The sequence below is a fragment of the Mandrillus leucophaeus genome, unplaced genomic scaffold (genome assembly GCF_000951045.1).
Source record: "Mandrillus leucophaeus isolate KB7577 unplaced genomic scaffold, Mleu.le_1.0 Scaffold89, whole genome shotgun sequence".
NCBI classification, from domain to species: domain Eukaryota; kingdom Metazoa; phylum Chordata; class Mammalia; order Primates; family Cercopithecidae; genus Mandrillus; species Mandrillus leucophaeus.
This window is the reverse complement of record NW_012109696.1, coordinates 766,642-787,245: the sequence shown is the minus strand read 5'-3', so window position 1 is coordinate 787,245 and position 20,604 is coordinate 766,642. Positions and strand designations below refer to the sequence as shown.

At 46.4% G+C, this 20,604-nt stretch overlaps 1 protein-coding gene across 2 annotated transcripts; it reads left to right on the top strand.

Annotated features, from left to right (window-relative positions):
• The first annotated feature begins 781 nt into the window (after positions 1 to 781).
• PAPD7 (PAP associated domain containing 7) lies at positions 782 to 20,464 on the top strand. Of its 2 annotated transcripts, none has more exons than XM_011969398.1 (12): positions 782 to 906; positions 1,948 to 1,994; positions 2,994 to 3,114; positions 6,128 to 6,235; positions 7,402 to 7,530; positions 9,918 to 10,131; positions 11,837 to 11,963; positions 13,001 to 13,101; positions 13,787 to 13,959; positions 14,444 to 14,602; positions 16,296 to 16,460; positions 18,174 to 20,464. In XM_011969398.1, exons 1-12 carry the CDS (start codon positions 817 to 819, stop codon positions 18,363 to 18,365), a joined length of 1,626 nt encoding a protein of 541 aa, XP_011824788.1. In that variant the 5' UTR covers positions 782 to 816; the 3' UTR covers positions 18,366 to 20,464. The 2 variants fall into 2 exon arrangements, with proteins under 2 accessions (XP_011824788.1, XP_011824787.1); XM_011969397.1 differs by having other exon boundaries at positions 18,171 to 20,463.
• Positions 20,465 to 20,604: the final 140 nt, after the last annotated feature.

Here is a 20,604-nt window from a genome sequence, read left to right as displayed (position 1 = left end):
GTGGCGGCATGAGGCGTCTTCCAGGCCTTGCTCCTAGTGCTTGAAAACACTGCTTTAGTTTTTTGTTAAGAGAGACAGAGGCCCTACTTACTCCTATCCCACAGGCATCTGGCTGTTGACCTCCTTGTTGGCCTCTTAAGGAGAGAATACTTGAGTATTGAATTAGATCAACTTTTCTGCCTCCAGGGACCCTGTTTCTCTCTGCTGAGACTGGCAGATGGAACCTGGATTTAGTGGATGGTCACCAGGTAGCTTGGGCGACCTGGGCTGCCGGGCCCCTGAGGACTTACATATCTTTTTTCCTGTTCACGTGTTCCTTCTCCACACCTTGGCCCATTCTCAGTCCCTCCCATCCTCCTTAGCTGAATTACTCAGGGAGGTGCTGATGGGGCCTTGGGACATGCACTGGAGCTGGGTCCCACCCTCAGACCTGTGCCCGACTGTGCCACATTCATTGGAAAGCTGCTTTCACACTTCCTGGATGGAATTCTCTCATTTTTTTCAGTGCAGAATCACTGAGATGATTTTTTTTTGATAAATCTTTAAAGGCCAGTTGTAAATTTATTGATAATTGGAATTGACAAAATTCACTTGTTTAGTGTTGCTAAGTCATACTGTGTAAGTTTGTTGAACAGAGTTTTCATTTTATGCTTTCAGAGGAGAAATGAAACTGAATTTCGTGGCCAGAAATATGTTTGAGTGTCATCCTAATGTAAGAACAGAACAGAAAGCGTGGTGACGTTTCATTGTAACTCTAGTATGTTTTCTCTTTTGTCCATTAGACTACATGAGGAAATAATTGACTTTTATAACTTCATGTCCCCTTGTCCTGAAGAAGCAGCTATGAGAAGAGAGGTGGTGAAACGGATCGAAACTGTTGTTAAAGACCTTTGGCCGACGGCTGATGTGAGTATGTTCTTTGGGGTTCTGTGCCACAAGTCATGTGCGAGTAAATTTAAACGCCCTGTGGTGATGGGTCGGCTGGATCCACACAGACCTTTTCCCGTTGGCCTGAGGAAGCAGTTCTCCAAGTGTGCTTTGAGAAGGCCAGGTCGCCTGCAATGCTAGGAATGCACGGCCCCCGGCCCACCTGCACCTGATGCCTTCGACACCTGCGGTGGCCGCGGGTCTGTGTGACACTGGCGCACACTCAAGTGCGAGGACCATTGGCTGAGGGATTTTTTTTTTTTTGGAGCGGGGAGAATGATGTGGTTGTTTCTCTTAAGTTCACCTTAAATTTAGAAATTTCGCCCTGTCACCCACCCCTGCTTCCCCACCACCACACATGGTAGCATATAATGTGTTCATTTTTGTAAAACTTGGAAGTGTTCCCTCATCACACACCACTCTTGCGGTGAAGGAACAAGTGTTTTTGACATGTGGAGAGGGGCCTTCTGGAATGCTTGGTGCAGGCGGTGTGAAGCCTGCCCCTGGCTGGCTCTGCTCAGCAGCCTTCCCTGCTGCTGGCTGGGCTCAGGGGACCGGCCGGGCTGGCCGTGCTCTAGCTGTGAGGGGCATGTGTGCTCTTGGTGGGCGGTGGGCAAGGACGACCCAGTTTTCTGCTCCTCTTTAAAAATGATACATATTTTTGGCTTTCAACTTCAGAGCCCTAGGACAAAGCCCTGCCCCAGTGCCTTAGCTGTGGGTTTAGGAAGAGGTTGAAGGGTTCAAAGCTAGCTCTGGAAAGTCCTCAGCTTTGAAGGGTTGTAGGGTGAAGACAAAACGTGTTTCACCTCTTAACTTAGAGTTTTTAAGCGTTCCTTTTTGGGGCACGTCTTTAACTTAAGGGAATTTTCTGGTTCCTTGTTACGCAGTCCCCTCCCTCAGTTTCCAGGTAGTTTTGTTTTTTACCCAAGGGTGTAGTGAGGGCTTTCTTGCAGTAGGAAGTAATGGTAGTGTGACTGCTTGGTTTGTGGTATCCATTTTAAAGCAGCCTCTTTCTTTCAGGTACAGATATTTGGCAGCTTTAGTACAGGTCTCTATCTTCCAACTAGGTGAGTACCAGACTGCATGGCATGGGCTAGTGTCTGTGCTTATTTAGAGGCCGGGATGGAGTCTGGGCGATATGAAGGGCTACAGAGAGATTCTTTGTAATTGAGTCTAAGGCGAAAAAGGCCAGCTGAAGGAAAAGACTGTGGTTACAGAAGGAAATTGGCAGAAAGATTTAATTTAGTGTCATGATGAATTCATTGCTTTGCATTTTGCCTCACACTTAATTTGTTGGGGTGCAAAAATGCTGGGTGCTGGAAACGTGAAGAAGACAGGTGGGAGGACTGTGGGAAGTAAACGCAATAGAAAACATTCTGCTGATACTTTAGAACATGTGTTTGAAAAATTGATCTTATGTTTTAATGAAGATTCAAGCAAAATTCTCTTTAAATAGTATTTTCTAAGGGTTTTTACCTGATAAGAAAATGTCAAACAAGTTTGCATTCTAAAATGTAAACTGGTATTTTCTCATTAAGGATTCTTGATATCCAAATAAATTTCCGTGCACTGTCTCATTAAAAGTTTACCTTCTATTAACCCACTGCTAGTTAGCATTTGGAGGCTGAAGAGGCTCTAATCTCAGGATTTGGGGGTTGATGTTAGCAGGGCCAATGGGTAATTGAACAGGTTCGGGTATCCAGGAATCCCTGAGTCTGCAGGAGTGATCCAGTGTAGGTAGTGCTGGAGTAGGTGCTGGGAGAGCGGGGCCTCAGCCTGCTTTGGGGGCAGGCGTTTTCATCTGAATCCCCTCACATACCTAGTGCTGTTGGGAGAATCATTTAACCTTTGCTTTCCATCTTATGGAAGTCTTCCCTTCAGTTCAGCGAGGATTTGCTGTAGTTTATTAACTGCATTTCACTTCCTTAGGGGCCATAGCCTAGTGGGATTGTGTCTTGACCTTTGGGGGAGACGCAGGCACATGTGCGGTGGTGCTTATCCTGCCCACATGAGTGTGTAGGCTGTGGTAAGGGGAGCAGTGGCTGACGTGCATTTTCTTCTGTCAGCGACATAGACCTGGTGGTCTTCGGGAAATGGGAGCGTCCTCCTTTACAGCTGCTGGAGCAAGCCCTGCGGAAGCACAATGTGGCTGAGCCGTGTTCCATCAAAGTCCTTGACAAGGCTACGGTGAGTGCCTGGCTTTGGCCCCTCTGACTGGGCAGGAGCCTCGTCACATCCCAGGTGGTTACAGGATACGCCTGTGTCACGAGTTTGTGGTATTTTTTTTTTTTTTTTTGAGACGGAGTCTTGCTCTGTGCCCCAGGCTGGAGTGCAGTGGCGCGATCTCGGCTCACTGCAAGCTCCGCCCCCCCGGGTTCACGCCATTCTCCTGCCTCAGCCTCCCGAGTAGCTGGGACTACAGGCGCCCACCACCTTGCCCGGCTAATTTTTCTTGTATTTTTAGTAGAGACGGGGTTTCACCGTGTTAGCCAGGATGGTCTCGATCTCCTGACCTCGTGATCCGCCCGTCTCGGCCTCCCAAAGTGCTGGGATTACAGGCTTGAGCCACCGCGCCTGGCCGAGTTTGTGGTATTTTACACAGTTATTGGCTGCAGTTTCGATGATTAATCTGCTTCTGGTATAGACAAGTGTTTTATGTTTTTGTTTTATAGTCATGATCACCAACTGAGAACATGTTTAGTGAGTCTGAACTTTTGGGATTTGTGAGCCCATTAAACTGTTCTTGGAATGAAAATATATGATTGTGTCTACTCATGTTAGGATGAATAGGAAAGGAGAGTCATATCTGAAAGCGGACACTGACATTCAGGTGCTACCCATTTTGGAGTGTTTGGCTCAATGATTAAACCATGGTTTTTATGATTACCATTTGCTACGTTAAATTCAAGAGGAACAACTTAGCTGTTCCTTCGTTGTTCCAAAATATATACATATATAAAAAGCCTCTTCTCCTTGGGGGAAATGTGGAGATGAGACTGTTTCTGGTGTGTACTTGTTAAAGTTTATGTCAGTTCAAGATTCTAAGCCCCCAGTGACTGGGAGGTACTTGCCTGTCGTATGACAGTTCTTAGCTCACCTGTGCGACTGGCTAGCATTTCATTTTTAAATTTGTGTGTCAACTTATGTAGTGTGTGATTCACATCCTCCTAGTGTTTAGCAGAGCGTCAGTTCAGGCGGGAGCTTCCTCCTGCCTGTGTGGTGGTAGGGGAGGGGGCATTCACATGCTTCTCAGGTGATTCCTTGTCAGGTGCTTTTGATTGGGACTGGGGGCAAATTTTAAAACGTGATATATGCACTGAAAAGTGCACATGTACCAGGTGCACCTCTTGGTGAAAGTTAACGAAGTACACGTGCTCACGTCATTGTCATGTGGACCAGAGAGAGCAGGCAGCACCAGAGGCTCCCTCCAGGCCCAGGTTCCAAAAGGGGCTGTTGGCTCTTCTCATGAGCATGAGACAAGCCCTGGCTGGCCACTTTCTCAAATGCTTATGGGCCTTATTGCACTTAGCTCTCCCAGCTGCTCTCATCAGCAGACACTGTTGCTCTTCTCATTTTACAGGTGAGGAAACAGGTGCAGAGAGGTGAGGTAGTTAGCCCAAGGTGGGTTGGCGGCAGTGCGAGGCAGCACCTGCGTTTAGCCCAGGCCGCTGTTGTCTGCTGCTCCTCTGTGTGTGCCAAGGGGCAGCGGGGAGGTGGATGGGAATCCTGACCAGGCGACCACCTTTGGAGTAGAGAACTAAGGTGCGGTTGTCCTGAGGACACACAGTAGGTTGAGCAGTTGTTGCAGTAACTGCTTCGTCCCAGTGACCTCATTACTGTCGCATATTGGCTACTAAGTACCTCTTCTTCTGTTGCCTGAAGGCCAGTGTAGACTGCAGGGAGAGCCTGGAGCCTGCCACTGCTCCTTTCCAGGGACCGTCCTCACCATGCAGCCGGTCTGTCATGGGCACAAGAGCCCCGGGGCGAGGGCTGAGTTTAAGGTGAAAGCTTGTCTGTTTGGAAGGACAACCCAAAACTGAATGTTCCAGTGTTACTCCTCACCTCAGGATTTGGGGTTGCTGCGGTGAGTGAGTGTGTGCAAGAGTAGGGCAGGAGAGTGTCAGAAGTGACTGTGGGGAGGAGTCCCTGAGATGGAAAGGAAGCTGCTTCCTGAGCTCTGGGTGTCGGGGAAGGCATAGCCATCGAGTGTTGACTTCTTCCAAAGCAGTTTCTGATGAGTTCTTTGGGAAAGTGTTTTGTTTCTCTGCCTTCTTAGAATGTGCTGGCCCCCAGAGCTTACCCTGTCTGGTGGTTGCAGTGGCGTCCAGGCGACTCTGGCCCCACTGGCCTGTCCTCACACGCTGAGTCCTTGGTGGTTTGCCCTCAAGTGTAGACACTAAAGCCCAGAGTAGGTGTGCACTGAATGCCCCGTCCGTGTTGCCTTTCACTGGTGTTTAAACCTTTCATCAGACCCTGATTGTTTTGGTTAAAGGAACTCCGTTTTTCATGCTCCACGGCTGAAGGAAACCAAACATTGCCTTTTTTCCTGGAAGAACAGTTTCACTGGTGGGGTGGGTGGTGGGGCGTGAGTGTGGCCTGGACAGTTGCTCAGGCAGGTTTTGAGTGCCATTTGGTGACAGTTCTTGTTGGGGAGAGTATTTCTAAAATAGCCCTTTATTTGCTGAATCTTTTAGGGGAAAGTTTTTTTTGGTAAAACTATCTTAAAGAGTGAAAACCCAAAGTAGATAAACAATATCAGTATTGTTTGGAGAAACAATATCAGTATAACGTACAATTTAAAAAATGGCTTTGAAGTTACATTAAGTTATTTCAAAAATTCGACCAAATAGAAGTTGGGGGCCAGGCACCTCTCCCCATCCGAGCACGTAGGGTGGGCGTGGCAGAGACTAACTCATCATGTTCCCTGTTGGCTCCCTCCCCTCACTTCTCTTTGATGCTTGGTCACCTCCGGTGCTGATCCAGGGCTGCAGGGGCGGGACAGAACGTGGGCCTTGCTGTGAGGGGCTGGGGCCTGGGAGTTGTCCTGGATTCAGGGACTACTGATGCTGACAATGTTCTCTGACCCCCTTTCATTACTAAGTACAAACACCAAACCTCTGTACAGCTTTGGCAGCATTTTGATGCCTGGCTGTGGAGAGTCCTGCATATTAAAGCAGTTCTTAAAATGAAATCTTTACAGGTACCAATAATAAAGCTCACAGATCAGGAGACTGAAGTGAAAGTTGACATCAGCTTTAACATGGAGACGGGCGTCCGGGCAGCGGAGTTCATCAAGAATTACATGAAGGTACTGTGCTTGGTGACCTCGCGCAACGAAAGTGCAGGACTGGAGTGCTTATGCTCGGCGGCATTTCTCCTACAGATGTTTACAGCTGTCAGCTGCACACAGGGGTCTTTCGTAATACAGACTACACTTACATTATTTCTCCTACAATACTATTTCTAGAGATACTTTGAAATTACATAGCTGTTTTTAAAATTTGCTTTTCTTGAGTAACCATTTTATGAAGTTGACAATTATTTTAGAGGGCTTTGTTAAAATGTTTCTAGTTATTACAAAGAGACTGCTTCTAGCTCAGCGTGCCTCATTCGCAGGTTTTGCGCAGGGGTCCAGTGGAAGTTGATAAATCATGAAGTGTCTTAGATATACTCACTTTGGGTGGTCTCAGTGCCTGAGGATGGGCAGAGAGATTTGGTTGAGCTGATGTATTTGGGACTCTGACCATGTTCATGGTCTTAAACGGGTGGTCGTGACCTTCTGTTACAGTAGAGGACATGCAGTCCTTAGCAGGGGCAGACCCACCCCTGGGTGGTCGTGACTTCCTTCCTGTTACTGTAGAGACTGTGCAGTCCTTAGCAGGGGCAAATCCTGTTACAGTAGAGGCCATTGTAGTCCTTAGCAGGGGCAAATCCACCCCTGCAATCTGGTCCCGTCTTGTTCCATTTTCAAGGGCCTTGCCCTTCAGGTTCCCCCTTCCCCCTTGTCATCTGGTCTGAAGGAGCACGTCTGCCCCCAGCACAACACAGACAGCAGCAGCCAGGCTTTCCCTCCCTCCTGTCATCTCCTGCCGCTCTGCCTTCCTTGCCACCCTCACTCTGCTCTCCTGCTCCGGAGGCCCCCGCTGTCCTCACGGCCTGCGTAGCAAGCACATAAATACTCCAGCGAACGCGCTGGTCTCTCCTTGAGTTCCTTTGTGCCTGTGGACTCTTCATGGTGGGGGTGCACCCCTGCTGAGTCATAACCGAGGGAGAGCTCCACAGTCTCGTTTTCACAAGCCCCTCAGGAAATTAATTCTTAGCGTCTCCCAACCAAAGTTTGAGACTTACTGAGAGTCTTCAGATGGGCAAGAGGATGGAGGAAACGTTCCTTTCTGTCTTGTGTAATTTGCTATGTGAAATCTCTTTGAAAGTATGGTAATTACTCAATAAATCTTTTTCTTTTGGAATTTACAGAAATATTCATTGCTGCCTTACTTGATTTTAGTATTGAAACAGTTCCTTCTGCAGAGGGACCTGAATGAAGTTTTTACAGGTGGAATTAGCTCATACAGCCTAATTTTAATGGCCATTAGCTTTCTACAGGTACGTATGCTTTCTTGAGACCGTTTCTGTTGAGACATGTGTAAGAGTAGACTCTTCCAGCCAGTTGTCCTGTGGGTTCCAGCAGCCTTTGCTCTCCTTTTACTATATTGTTTCAATTTGTTAGAGGCTGATTTCTGATTCTTATATTAAAACCCTCTTGATCAATGCACCTTTCTGGAGGCTCCTTTGTAGCTCATTTTGTACTGGGTGTAACTGTTAGTGCGGGGGTGCCCATCTGGTTCTGTGGGTCCAGTGCGGTCCAGTGCACATCAGTGCAAACGCAAGGAGTTCTCTATATTCAGAAATGTCCATTTCATGGTAAACAATAAACATTTCTTGGTGCTTGCCTGTGATTTTATATTGAAAAAAAATTGTCTCAGAATAAAGTTTGGTACCACATATGAGAAAAGGATTTACAAGATTGCTTTCTCAATTGATGAAACCTCATTATTTTGTCTGAAATTATATGTGGTCCTTATTTTGTTGAGTAACATGGAAAATCTATCAGTAGAAAACAGATGTGTTTTAAAAAATATTGTTAAATGCTGTGATGTATTGATAAACTGTACTTAACACTTTTTAAACATTTAAAATCATCTCTAATTGAAACAGTATTGTGTTTATATTTTCTTGAGTGAAGAATTCTGTTCTTTACAAAATCTTGCCTATATAATTTAGCTGCACAACTGGATTTGTCCATGTTTACCATTAATGTGGTACTTGTGATTGTGCTGAGCGAGCCGTTTCTGTTCATGATTTGGTAATGTCCTCACTGTCATGAATGCCATGATAGTAGAACCACTGGGTAACCACCTGTGATGATCGCAGCTTCCTTGGTCTGTCTCTGCAGAGATGCTTTAAGAGTGGTGAAAATGGAATTCCATGTCTGTTTTCTTACAGTTCAAGTCACACTGTCCTGTTTTCACTTTCCCCTCTGAGATGTGGCCGTTACTGTATAGCCTTTCTTCCATAGTTTTTGGACATTATTTTGAACTAAACATGGGCCTCTGTTCTTTACTAATATACTCCTGACTTGCACTATTTTCATGGCCTTGTAGTAACAACAGCTACTTAGTACTTTGATCATGCATGTGCCATGTGTGCCTGGGCCCAGGGCCTCCTGCCACCCCCTCAGGGGGTCCTTTCAGTGATCCTGTGACCCCACAGGAGGCCACCATAGCATGAGTCGGATTCCTGTGTTCACTGCCACATCCCTGTGGCTTGTCCAGTGCCCAGAGCTTGTCCTGCCTCAGCGGTGTGACTGTGGCAACATTTGAGTTTCTTGACTGAGTGAGGGGAGGAGGCCCACCCTGCCACTGGCCAGGTTCTTGGATATGTGATTTTGGCTAAAAGACAAGGAATAAGGAAGGGAATAAAGGTGATGCCAGAATTGGAATCCTCCTCTTGTGTGGTGGAAATATGCAGAGAACTCCGGGATTCTTCTGAAACTTAAAAACATTTGTATGCTTTCGAGCTGCAGCTCCTCCTGGCACTCTGTGTTATAAATAGTTTCAAGCACCGTGCTTCTCTGAGGGATTTCTGTCATGTGCCCTTGTCCATCCCTTTCTAGTTGGCACTGTCCGATAGAATTCTCTGTGATGGTGACGGCCAGTTCTGCATGGTCCGGCAAGGGTCTTGGTGCCACATGTGGCTACTGAGTATTGCAGTGTGGCTGGTGAGAGCAACAAGCTGGATTTTTAATTAATTTGTTTTAGTTCATTTAAATAGACATGTGGGCAATGCAGGTCTGGACAGCTGAGAATTACGACCCTCAGGAGGTGTGGTGGACAGTGGTTTAGTTCAGAACAAGCCCAATGCCTTTTTTGAAGACGATATGGCACTGAACTGAGAGTGGTGCTCATCTGTGTGCAAGCAGGATGGAAGCTTGCTATAAATATTATGATGTAATACTGATGACCTATACTCAGCTGAAATCAGTCATTTCACTTTCTGGTTTTACGTGATACCGCCATACTGTTCAGTGTAACACTGACCCCTGTTGGTTGTACTTCAGCATAACGAAATTAGGACGGTGAGAATCTGAAATTACATCTACCATCCAGACAACTAAGTTATGCAGAATATAGTCAACTTATTTGCCAATATTTGGTTAATCAGGTATCTGTGTTTGCAGGAAGTTTGCTGTATGGATTAACAATTCCAAAAATTAAATGACAATAAAATTGAGATTAGTACATTGTATTCCTTTTGAACACTCCTCATTGAAGAGGCTGCTGTTCAGGCTTCCTCGTGGTGCTGGTGAGTGAGCGAGTGCCTCTCACTGGTATTGCGTTGAAGAGGCTGCTGGACGGCAGACTTCGTTTCATCCTATTTTCTTTAGAACATGCCCTGAATCCATACAAATTGTGGGTGCATTGCTTTTACAGTTGCATCCAAGAATTGATGCCCGGAGAGCTGATGAAAACCTTGGAATGCTTCTTGTAGAATTTTTTGAACTCTATGGGAGAAATTTTAATTACTTGAAAACCGGTATTAGAATCAAAGAAGGAGGTGCCTATATTGCCAAAGAGGAGATCATGAAAGCCATGACCAGCGGGTACAGACCGTCGATGCTGTGCATTGAGGACCCCCTGCTGCCAGGTAAGGGCTCCCCGGCCTCCACTGCTGGGAGCTAGGCCAGCCTCGGGGGGTGGGGGGGAGGTGTGGGGGCTATGTTGGGGCTCTGAGAGCCTCGGGCAATTCATTTGCTCTTGATGCAGGTTTCTCTTTTTTTTTTTTTTTTTTTTGAGACAGAGTCTCGTTCTGTCGCCCAGGTTGAAGTGCAGTGGCGTGATCTCGGCTCACTGCAAGCTCCGCCTCCCGGGTTCACGGCATTCTCTTGCCTCAGCCTCCTGAGTAGCTGGGACTACAGGCACCCACCACCACTCTCAGCTAATTTTTTGTATTTTTAGTAGAGATGGGGTTTCACCATGTTAGCCAGGATGGTCTCGATCTCCTGACCTTGTGATCTACCTGCCTCAGCCTCCCAGAGTGCTGGGATTACAGGCGTGAGCCACCATGCCCAGCCACAGGTTTCTCTTATACTAACCAGTTAATAATGACATTTTGAGAAATCCTTATTTAATGCTTCTAATTAACTTTTGTCTTTCCAACTGTTTACATTCTGTAATAAAGCAGAATTAAGGAAAATCTTTTTTTTCTGATTACAGAAGTATTACGTATTCATCCTAAATCATTTGTTTCCCAGAAGTATGTAATATAGAAAAACAGTAAATGCCATAATCCTTTTATTTGGACATGTATTTCTCCACTTTTTTCGTATATGGATATTAATGTTTATTATTGTTATCATGTTGAACACATCCCACAACGCAAACCTGTTAGTCACTTGGCTTTTGACTTTATTTCCTGAAGATCATCTCAGGGAAAACACATTGGCTGATGTGTTTTGTTGTTGCTTGTAGATGGTGTGATTTATGCAGGCTCTTGAGTGGTTTTTTTGGTAGCACGGTGTGGCAGTGTATCATCCATCTTTTTGTCTGTTGGATCAGTCACATTGGAGACATTGCCATTGTCTTCAAGTGTCTACTGAAATGTACTCAAAAAAACAAAGACCCACATAATCATTGAGATATATAATATAAACCTAGAAAAGATAAAATTCCAGTACTTAGAATATATGTCCTTTAAAAAAAATCTACACTTAACCTGATTGTGAAGAATGAGTTGTATGTAGATTAAAATTCGAAACAGTGCTTTTCTGATGAAAAGTAAGCTCCTCTTGACTGACTTCCTTGGTGACTTCTGTGACAGATTTCTTTGATTTGCTGTCCCAGTTTTCCACACATGAGAATTCACATTCCATTCTAAAGGATTCACTTCCTGCAGGTTCCGTTAGTGTTGACTGAGTTGGGGTGCACTTGGGGCTAGCTGCCCTTCTGACTGCCTTGTGAGGCCTCCTGATTGTCAGATCGGTGATCACACTGGGTCGGTGCTCCGGTCTGCACAATGGTAGCTTTTGGCTTCCTTGTGTGTCTGCCACCTGGAGCGTGGGCTTTTTGTGAGCTGTCGCTCCGTCTGTGAATGGCAGCTGCCTTCATGAGGTGGGCCGTGAGCACGTGGGCAATGATTATGCAGACCAGGCCCCTCGGCACTCACAGACCGTGCCCTGTGTATGGTGATTGACAGGGCCTTTGCTAGTGCTGACTGCCATGCGTGCCCATTGTGTTCGCCTGTCTGGGCTTTGCTGGTGAGGGCCTGCTTCAGAGTCAGTTGTATGACAAGATCTGAAATGTGGACGATGGTTTGCGTGTGGGGAGAGTCTGACATAGCCTTTTTGCTGCAGGGAATGATGTTGGCCGGAGCTCCTATGGCGCCATGCAGGTGAAGCAGGTCTTCGACTATGCCTACATAGTGCTCAGCCATGCCGTGTCACCGCTGGCCAGGTCCTATCCAAACAGAGACGCCGAAAGGTAATGGGTTGCGTGTCTGTGTCTGGGCTCAGCATGCCTGTGGGATGGTAGTTACCCCTTTCCTGTGTCATTTACCTCCATGAAATTTATGAAGGGATGTTCTGTCGTATTTCAGTAGAATTTGGATATGTTGATGAAGGAAGGCCTTCTAGGAATGTGGGATGGCTGTATGGGATTCATCCATGGTTGAGAGTTGAAAATTTCTTTCTTGGAGATTTGACATTTTCTTCAGGGTCTTTTGTTTTGGAGAGGTGATTTCTAGCTTTCAAAACTTTGGAACATGATGCTTTTTCTCCAGCTTTGAAAGCATAAACATTCACTTTCTAAGTGAATGTATCTGATCACCCAGTCCCTACCATCTTCTCTTATGTACACTCGTCCCTTGTTCTACATTTTGGGCCATTTTTACAGTCCCAAAATGTAGTCAGAGGTATTTACTTCTGACCCAGATGATGCTGTGGTGGTGGTAGTGGTGGGATTGGAGGGGGTGGGAGATGAGATAGGAATGGGAAGGAAGAGTAACGTGGTCGTCAAGAGTGGAATTTGAAACAGTTTGATAAATCTGTTCCATGGTGGATGATGGAATAAACAGGTTTCGAGGCCTGGCTCAGCAGCTGCTGCAGACGCTGGTGGTGCTGGAGCTCTGTGTGTTCCTGAGCCGCTGTCTGCTCGGTGTTTTCAGGCGGAGCTCTGGGCCCCGTGTGGGGCACTCATCTCGGTACCATCTCCATTCTTGCCTGTGCAGTGGGAAGTGAAATGTCAGCACTGTGTGACCATCGAGGGTGGGAAGGCCACGCTCCCCTACTTGGAGCTGCATTTCACAGTGGTCTTCTGTAGGTAGATGTACTACGATCCAGGGTGTGCTGGAGCTGAATCATTAGAAGTCATATATATTTGTAAATGTATTTTAGCTCCCTTCCTACTGTCCTTCACCTAGTGAGATGATCTGTTAGGGGTATAAGGTAACTGCTCAAGAGGGGTTCTAACTCCCTGATACCTGTTGTACTCTGTTGATCTCCAACAATGTCCCTTTGCAGTACTTTAGGAAGAATCATCAAAGTAACTCAGGAGGTAATTGACTACCGGAGGTGGATCAAAGAGAAGTGGGGCAGCAAAGCCCACCCGTCGCCGGGGATGGGTGAGAGATTAATTCATTTGTGTTCATCCTAACCACTGGCTGGCGTGTTCATGCAGAAGTGTCTCTATTCCTTTGTGGTAAATTGGTCAAATTAAGAAAATAGCTAGTTTTTCTGATGAGCATTAATTAAAAACACAATAAGATCTAGAGCAGCACTGTCCAGTAGAAACAATGCCACACATAGAATTTCAAATGCATGCCACACATAGAATTTCAAAGTTTCTAGGGCCGTGTCAAATGTGAAAAGAAACAGGTGAAATAATTTTGGTAGATTTTATTCAACTGAAGTCAAAATATTAACATTTCAACATGTAATCAACATAAAAATGAGATATTTTATAGCCATTTTTTGTACTAAGTCTTTGAAATCCAGTGTGTATTTATTTGTGCTTACAGTACATCCTTATATGGGTGCCAGATTTTCATAAAAAATACTTGATCTATATTTAGATTTTAGAAAGTTCACATTTGAAGATGATTTGCATACCCAAGTTGTTACAAGCATGTTTAATGTTTTCCAATAACTAATTGACTGTAATTTTTAAAATTAAGCAAAACCTAATGTTGGGTTTGTCAGTCACATTAGCAGCATTCCCGGCTCAGCAGAACCCATGACTGATGCTGCCGGGGCGGCTCCACGCCACAGTTCTCAGGAGTTATTAACCAAGGCTTTTTCCCTCCACAGACAACAGGATCAAGATTAAAGAGCGAATAGCCACGTGCAATGGGGAGCAGACGCAGAACCGAGAGCCCGAGTCTCCCTACGGCCAGCGCTTGACTTTGTCGCTGTCCAGCCCCCAGCTCCTGTCTTCAGGCTCCTCAGCCTCATCTGTGTCTTCACTTTCTGGGAGTGACGTTGTGAGTGCCCTCCCCTCCTCCGTGTGTCTGTTGGATAGTTTGTGTCTCTGGTAAATGTCCATAGCTGTGAGCTTAAAATCTCCCCCTTAGTTTTGCTCAGGTTTTGTTTCCTTTTATGTGTGTGTAGTGGGTGGGGGGCAGCCCCATGATGTTGGCACCAGGCTTCCTTTCCCCCACTGTGAACGTTCTGAACCTGTCTGGCTCATGCGGCTGTCGAGGGCAGTAATCCTCTTCACAGATTTAAAAAAAAAAAATTAAATCCAAGTATCTCTTCTGTATTTCCTTTAACATTCTTTTTCAGTTTTGATGAAATTACTTGAAGGAAGCCTGGGTAGATTTGGGCTGCCCGTTCAGAAGTTAGACTTAATTCAAATAACCTTTCATAGCCAGCCTGGAGGCAGGCGTTTCTTTTCATAGCTTGAAGGAAGTAGTAGTGCACCTTTGTGGTACAGCTGTCCTTGTTGTTTTTTGTACCGGGTTCAAGGATTCAGACACACCGCCCTGCACAACGCCTAGTGTTTACCAGTTCAGTCTGCAAGCGCCAGCTCCTCTCATGGCCGGCTTACCCACCGCCTTGCCAATGCCCAGTGGCAAACCTCAGCCCACCACTTCCAGAACACTGATCATGACAACCAACAACCAGGTACGTGGCCCTCTGGTGCCCTTCCCGGCCGTGGCCCCGGGAAGGGCATCCGAGCTGTGATGTGCGCTAGAGATTCATGGTCCTTTGAATTCGAAGAGTAACTTTTTGAGTCTTTGGCCATTGCTGTCTTGTTCTAGGAAATCCTCTCTTTTTTGTGGTGTTGAGGCCCACCACGTATAGTTTCAGGAGCGAGGAGACTGTGGTTCTCGAGTGCTGCCGTGGCTTTTCACGGGGGCCAGGTCGACTGCCTTCCTGTAAGTTTCCTCACTGCCCCAGCATGAGACTGCTGTCGAGGGTCATCTTGAGAGAGCGACTCAGTCGCGACCCACTTAGCCGGGCACCAGGCAGCGCCAGACACTTGTCCCTACTTCCTCTCAGAATCTCAGTGTTGAGACTTTGTAAAAGTTTTAATGTGAACTTATTGGACTTTTTTCATGTTTCAAATTAGGCATACTTTCTAAGGCTTTTTCTGTTAGAATATACTGTCTGTTTCTAAAATTTAGATAAAATTAGAAATCTAAAGGAGAATTTTATAAATACTAAATTTTGTATCTACTTCCGATTATACATCACTGGAATATGCGTGGGTATAAAACCCAACATGTTAATTGACTTAAAACCATTTTCTGAAATGTGGGGTGTAATTTGAGCATAAAACTATGTAGGTATATGCAAAAGTATCTTGACTCATTTCTTGGAGTTTTGCACTCTGCTCTGGGGAAGACATGCTCACAGGATCCACCCTGATTCTGGCAGAGCTTCTGGAATGCTGGCTCTGTAATGACCCACAGAGTTGATGAGCAGAGCCATGGCCCAGCCAGACACCATAACGTGTCTAATTACTGCATAAATGTAAAATTCTGAGGCAATTATTTACACTCTTAAAATGAATTATACCACAGATAAACTTGGTTGCCTTTTTATGGTCATCACACTGGCCCTGACGTCCTGGGCCGTGTGTCACAAAGGTGTTTGTTGTTAACCACCCACAAGCCTTGGGGCCCTTGAGAGCCCAGTGCGGCTGCTGAGCTCCAGAGCCACGCTCTGCGGCTGCTTGTGTGGTTCGAGCGTGAAGTCTAGGGACGCTGAGGGTTTCTAGGTTCTTATCTAAGAAGACTCTTGTCCACAGTCAATCTCCAGAGGTGGTTGGGGTAAATGCATGGGATGCCAGGATGCAAAGAGGTCAGTGTTGCAAGTCTGAGAAAAGGGGTTCTTGTTAGTGTGCTTCTGCTGCTGACAGTAATGGGTGATGCTGACGTAGAAGCAGCCGGGGACCTGGACAGCAGGCAAGGATGGAACTGCCGGCCGTCCCACGGCCCCTTGGGGCACCAGTCGGGCCAGTCTCGGTCTCTGACCCCGAGTTCAGTGTGTGAGTCGTGGATTCATCACGGGGGTGACAGTTGTTATTCTGATGATGCTGATGTTTTGAATCGTTTGATCTTCAATGAGTTTTAAACTTTATGACTTGGATTACTGGGCATACTTTATATTCTAATTGCTGTTTCAGAATATGAGGTATTTCTAATTCAAAGCACAATATTGTTAGGTTATAGTAAAACAAACTGCTTTATGGAGCCCACATGCAACTGTGCCATTTATGAGTTGCCCTTTGGCTGTGCTGAGCTTTAGAAGCCGGATGGTTTTCCTGTGATTGATTTGGTACCCATGGCCGTCTCTGTCGTTTTCTTCCTAGACCAGGTTTACTATACCTCCACCGACCCTAGGGGTTGCTCCTGTTCCTTGCAGACAAGCTGGTGTAGAAGGAACTGCGTCTTTGAAGGCCGTCCACCACATGTCTTCCCCGGCCATTCCCTCAGCGTCCCCCAACCCGCTCTCGAGCCCTCATCTGTATCATAAGGTATAGCTCTTTCCCGGTGCGTTCACCTGTTCAAGCTGCCGTGTGAGAGGTGGTGCTGAATGTTTTCTCCTCCAAAGAGAATTCCAGAGAGATCATTTGAAACAGAATTTGCTTTCTTGTCATTCAGCCTCATGTTTGCTTGTCTTTCCAAACAAAACTTTAAAAAGTTAAACTATTTTAAGATGTAAGATATAGTTTAATTGGTTGCCACAAACATCTCTTAATTCCTCTGTTGAACTGATTAGCATAAAACTAAAAGTTGAAATAAGGCTCGAAATGAAGACTTTTCTTTTCCCATTTATATAATTCATTTATATGCTAAATACCTTGGTTTCTAAGAAGCAAATGATAAAACCAAGAGCAGATCTTGCCATGATGTCCCATGTCATTCCCACGTTGCCTGATCCCCACCTGGGGTAGGAGCAAGCGTCAGGGTGGGCAGAGCTGTGTGCTGGGCCTCAGCAGGGTCCTGGCATGCCTGCCCATGTGGCTCCTCACAAGTCCAGCTGTGTGCATGGAAAAAACAGGTCACGTTAGGTTCCTATATTCTTGAAGTACCTGAATGATTGGGAGAGCCATGACGAGGATCTTCCAGGTCAGCCTCTGTCATGCGTGATGTTCCCTTGGGCTGTGCAGATGCTCGGTACTTTCATCGGTGTCCACACCTCTTACTCTACTCCACTCCTCCTTTGCTTGTCTAATCCTGCTTTGCCAGGAAGTTTTATTCTTGAGGCTTGCGCCTTTGGCCCTGTGTTGTATGATGGTTGTTTTTAGGAGTTAAGTCATAGAACATTTCCTCTTGGATTTATGCATCCCCGATAGACACATTCAGGGTGAAAGAACAACTTCGCACAGCAGCTCCTTCGTTGCATTTTGGCTTTGCTTTCCCAGCCTCCTCCTGCTGTTTGTCCTGCTCTGAGACTTCCCTAAAGCCGGCGTGTGTTTCCTCTCAGTCTGCTTGGCCGGGACTTTGCAGTGCAGAGAATGTGCTTTGGGTGCAGCCCAAGCACAGGCTGCTGCATGCCGGGATCGACAGGCTGCTGAGGGCGAGAGTACCAGGCCCTGGCACGTGTGACTCGCTTGTTTCTAGAAGGTCACAGTTGGGGGAAGAACATGACCGGGACCTTCTTATTTCTTTTTTTTTTTGGGACAGAATCTCACTCCATCCCCCAGGCTGGAGTGCAGTGGTGTGATCTCAGCTCACTGCAACCTCCGCCTCCCGGGTTCAAGCAATTCTTGTGCCTCAGCCTCTCGAGTAGCTGGAATTATAGGTGTGTGCCGCCACAACCAGCCAATTTTTGTATTTTTAGTAGAGACGGGATTTCACCATGTTGGTCAGGCTGGTCTCGAGCTCCTGACCTCAAGTGACCTGCCTGCTTCAGCCTCCCAAAGTGCTGGAATTACAGGCACAAGGCACTGGCACCTGGCCAGGGACCTTCTTATTTCTATGGATAAGTAGAACAAGTTAGAAGTGAGGTTCTGCTGAATTTGTGTGGTTTGGTCCTGGTATATGGTTGTTGCCTTCAGTCAGTCACGGAATGGGAAGAATACTTTTCTCTCAAATGGAAGAGTTGGAAAGTTCCAGAGGGCAGGTGTCCCTCCCTCCTCCCTACGTAACATCACGTCGGCGCTTAGTGTGGTCACTGCCGGAGGACGTGGGCGTTGTGCCTGTTGTCTGGCTCCAACATTGCTGTCTCTCTCTTTCTCCAGCAGCACAACGGCATGAAACTGTCCATGAAGGGCTCTCATGGCCACACCCAAGGCGGCGGCTACAGCTCTGTGGGTAGCGGAGGTGTGCGGCCCCCTGTGGGCAACAGGGGACACCACCAGTATAACCGCACCGGATGGAGGAGGAAAAAACACACACACACGCGGGACAGTCTGCCCGTGAGCCTCAGCAGATAATGGCTCCTGGCTGCGTCGGCCTCCCCCACCCCTCCACAGACTGCCCCGCGGCCTCGGCCACCGGCAGGGGAACCGAGACCAGCACCCCGCACGTCAGCCGGGCTCACGGCACGCCCGCCGCTGATCACTCTGCATGTTTCTTTGTGTGGTGGTCGCGTCCATCTTCAAGAACAGCTCGTTGTGCTCATCTGTGAAGCCTTATTAAACGTGGACGTTGTTTTCTGCCTTCCCAGGATTCTTCCTTCAGTGCTGAGGCAGGTCAGGCTCAGGAACTGCAGGGACGTGAACATGCGCTTGCGGTTTGCGGTAGCCGTGTCTGTTCCTTCGCGGTTTGCTATTTTCATTTCCTGTTTGTCAAAGCAGCAGAGGAGATCAAACCCCGTTCGTGTGTCTTTCCTCCATGGATAGGCTTGGGAGGTCATTGTTTTACTGCCCTCACATTTTGTTTGAAATTTCAGAACTGTTTTTCTATGTAAATATTGAAAACTTATGATTTGTGCAATAACTCAGATATTTTTTATTTAATTTCCTATTTTCACATAAGTTATATTTAAGGGAGGAGGGAATTTTTTTTAAACAAGCTTAGGTCCTTTCCCGAGCTGCATTTTCTAAGTTGGGTCATCGTGTCGGCTGGTTGTCTGACGAGCATCGTTACAAACACCATGATGAGGGGTTTGGGGTTTTATTTTGATGTCTTTTCTTTTGGTCGGAGTGAGTGAAGGAGTCAGGTCGCCCTGACGGTTTTCCAGAGGGCTCGGCTCCAGAGCCACCTGATGGACTGCCCGTGGCCCTGCTGTCGGGCCCCAGGCCGTTGTCTTGCTCTGACCACAGAGTTTTAACGTTTTGGTTTTCAGTTCTTTTAAACTGGACAACAAATCCAGCATTTCAAGTGCCAGAAGTATAACTTTCTAAGGAGAGAAGGGTTGTCACGTTATAAAATCTTTAGGAAAATGTGAACTGGAAAATGCTTCAGTCAGTTTTAGTGACATAGCCTGTGATGATGGGTCTGGTGACTATTATTGCGGACCGTGGTACCCAGTTTTAGGAATGTGGAGAAAGGAATTCTGTTGATTCCATTGAGGAATCTGTAGCGTATGCATTCGTTCTGTTAAGAGCAAATCTAGGAGAAGTGCTTCAGCTGCCCAGTGCGCCGTGGGGAGTGTTTTAATGGATCATGTCGCAGGAGAGCACAGCCCAGCGTTGGGGCCGGGACCGCTGGCGCCCGACGTCGGAAGCATACAGGTATACTATGCAAGTGTATTCTGCCACAACAACCACTGTCTTTGTTACCTTTTTTTGAACAAGAATATATCCATCCTGCCTAACCCTGAGTTTTTGGAGCACCACAGTTGTCCTGGGAGTTGGTTGCATCTTGTAGGCCGTCTGACTTCCTGTTGTTAAAACGGGGGTCTGGTCTTTCTAAACACTACAGGTAGGTTGGTCTTTGAAGTCCACTAGTGGAGAATGTCGAGACAAGATACTTATTACCATGACATCTGATGGATGTGCAGCAGTGGGGAGTTCTAGATTGATCTCTGAATGTGATGGACGCCCAGCAAGGACAAGCTTTAAAATGTCTGCGGTCTGCCCTTTTGAAGCAGGACTGGCTCACTCTGTCATTGGGAGCTGTCGGCTGCGACTGCAGGTTCTCTAGGAGGCATTCCAGAATAGAGTAGCACACTGTGTCTGCAGTTCTCGATGACCGAAAGTTATCAAAAATATTTAAAATATTTAAATTGTGAACCTATTGATAAAGAATATTTATAAAAACTGATCTGTAGGCCTGTACTAATCTCTACGCATTAGCAATATTGACTGTAAACCCACATTAAGGAAACCACTACGGGGCCGGCAGTGAGTGTCCCGTGGGGTGTGCATTTTAAAGCTCGATTCATAGACACAGGTACCATGTTCCATTTCCGTCATGGTGAAGCAGATGAATTGGCCTGGCTACCACTGTGGTTGTGTGCTACAGGTTTGACAAAAGATATCATGTTTCGATTTTTTTGTGTGTGGACAACAATATGGAAGCTAAAATTGACATATTTTTATGTAAAGTTTTTCTATTCTTTGATTTTTAATAAACTTTGGAAACCAGTTTTGTGTTTGTGTTCAAGTGTATGCTTTCAAGGGTAAGAGCGGCTTCCACATTTTCAGTTTTGAATTTCTAAATTAGGGCAATACTTTAACCAGTTATTCTAAATAAGATTCTAAAGAAGGCAGATGATCCCAGTCCTAT

What these genes read in the sequence shown, in the direction of transcription:
- PAPD7 (XM_011969397.1), top strand. Translation starts at nt 817, where the DNA reads ATGTCCCCTTGTCCTGAAGAAGCAGCTATGAGAAGAGAGGTGGTGAAA. An exon ending in GGTCTCTATCTTCCAACTAG is followed by an intron (nt 1,995 to 2,993) that starts GTGAGTACCAGA and finishes TTCTTCTGTCAG; the next exon opens with CGACATAGACCTGGTGGTCT. An exon ending in CACTTTCTGGGAGTGACGTT is followed by an intron (nt 13,960 to 14,443) that starts GTGAGTGCCCTC and finishes ACCGGGTTCAAG; the next exon opens with GATTCAGACACACCGCCCTG.